A 1,966-nucleotide genomic window follows, 5' to 3' on the forward strand; every position below is an offset into this window, starting at 1 on the left:
TTTCTTTAGCAAAATAATATTGATTACGAAACTAATAATCACCATCGTGGGTAGGAAGTACCTTTCAGGTAGGTCCTCAACCCTTTCTAAAATCCCATCCATACAAAAAACAAGAAAATTCTTAACATCCTGCATCATAATGTTAGCTGTTGACATTGTATAAAGCAGTTACGTTTGTTACCAGTGGAGTAATTCAGGCCAAAATAAACAAGCTGCCAGCGAAAGAACACGTGGCCGAAGTCAGCAGGCCACCAGTAAAACAGCACGTGACCGCGAGAGAAATCTTGGAATACTGCCTAACCTTACCGGCAAGGTGGAAGGTGCTGGTTCCTGGCGGCAGGAATCATGGCTTGCCGAGCGAAGTGGTGAGGAACTTAGCAAAACGAGAGTCCACGTGTGCCTGGTCGGGCCGAGAGAAGCCGCTTTTCTGGGCGCCTGGATCCGGATTCCAATCCCGCTTCCAACACCAAAATGTAACTCCAAATCACACTGTAACGATAAGCGACACACACTTACTGAAAGTAAAACTAAGTATTTATTGTAGAAATTACTCACAAGATACCAAACAAGTAACCCAGATGATCCAAGTAGTTTTCCCGCTGCCGAACCGGAAGCCGAACTCCGGGAAAAGAGAGCGAGACTTCCTGTGTGCTGTCTTTTATGCCTTCCCCCGTAATGTCCCCTAGCCATGCCCAAAAGTGGGCCTGGCTAGTGACGTAGTTCACCGCCTACGTATGTATACGTCTTTACGTCCAGCCATATATGTCTTTAGTCATGCCTAAAGTGGGTGTGGTTAGCGGTGTGGTAAACCGTCCTTTTATTACCTCATCAGTATGCGCCTCTAGTAAGTCACATGTTTAATGGCGGCATACAGACTTCCTCCTACATTACTGGCTATTCTTCTTTCAAGTAAAAACTAGTACAGAAAATATTGCTTTAATAATTTCTAGTTATTCTCACAATTTGTTTCGTATATACAAAATATACAGATTAATGTTTATCATACTAACAGTAATATTGTTTATATGTATGCATCAGAAATTTCTAATACCAATTTTACTACTATAGTGACTTGTCAACAGAATTTTCATCCAGAACATTAGCTAGGAGAGAGATATATCTTTTTATACTTTGCCTTAAGCTCAAATGAATTCATACCTCACACAGTTTGTTTAAATCTATAATTTTATAACTTGAAAGGTGAATAATAGTAGATAGCCAAATTATCAAAATGTCTTGGGGTAGTATTAAACATTCTTTCTCTGGAAATCCTGAGGAAGATGCACATTAAGAATAGAAATCTCGCGCACCAAGCGGCTGCCGCCCCAGGCGTCATGGCGTCCTCGCGCCTGCCTCCCACGGTGCTGACGCTGAAGCAGTTCATGAGACGGCAGCAAGTTCTCCTCCTGTACAGGAAGATTCTGCGAGCCATCAGGCAAGTTCCGAGCGATTCCGACCGGAAGTACCTCCAGGACTGGGCCAGGGAAGAATTCAAAAGAAAGAAAAGTGCCACGGAAGAGGATACGATACGAATGATGATTACTCAAGGCAATATGCAGCTAAAGGAATTAGAAAGGACTCTTGCCTTAGCAAAATCTTAATGGAAAGACTTTCAGATCTCCATGCATTTTGCACAGGCCGAAAGCCACTGCCACAAATCCCCAGTGGCGCATGAAAAGCTGATCATGCTCATCAAGAATGCAAATCAAGGGGTTAACATTTCCACTACAGTGGCTGCAATTAAAGGCACACGTCTTTAATCCCAGCACTCGTGAGGCAGAGGCAGGAGGATCTCTGTGAGTTCGAAGCCAGCCTGGTCTACAGAGCCAGTTCCAGGACAGCCTCCAAAGCTATACAGAGAAACCCTGTCTTGAAAAACAAAAAAAAGTGAACTAAGGTGACCATGGGAGCTTGGAAGCATACATGCTCGGGTGAGGGTAAACTACCAGCAGCCACTTTGGAAAAC

General features: G+C 43.7%; 1 protein-coding gene across 1 annotated transcript; it reads left to right on the top strand.

The window, feature by feature from the left end:
- Positions 1-1,334: 1,334 nt before the first annotated feature.
- LOC101841645 (LYR motif-containing protein 2) lies at positions 1,335-1,745 on the top strand. The gene has a single exon (XM_005080915.4). The coding sequence runs from the start codon at positions 1,335-1,337 to the stop codon at positions 1,599-1,601; it is 267 nt and encodes an 88-aa protein (XP_005080972.1). The 3' UTR covers positions 1,602-1,745.
- The last annotated feature ends 221 nt before the right edge of the window (positions 1,746-1,966 follow it).

Source organism: Mesocricetus auratus, unplaced genomic scaffold (genome assembly GCF_017639785.1).
Source record: "Mesocricetus auratus isolate SY011 unplaced genomic scaffold, BCM_Maur_2.0 Super-Scaffold_100010, whole genome shotgun sequence".
Taxonomy (NCBI): Eukaryota; Metazoa; Chordata; class Mammalia; order Rodentia; family Cricetidae; genus Mesocricetus; species Mesocricetus auratus.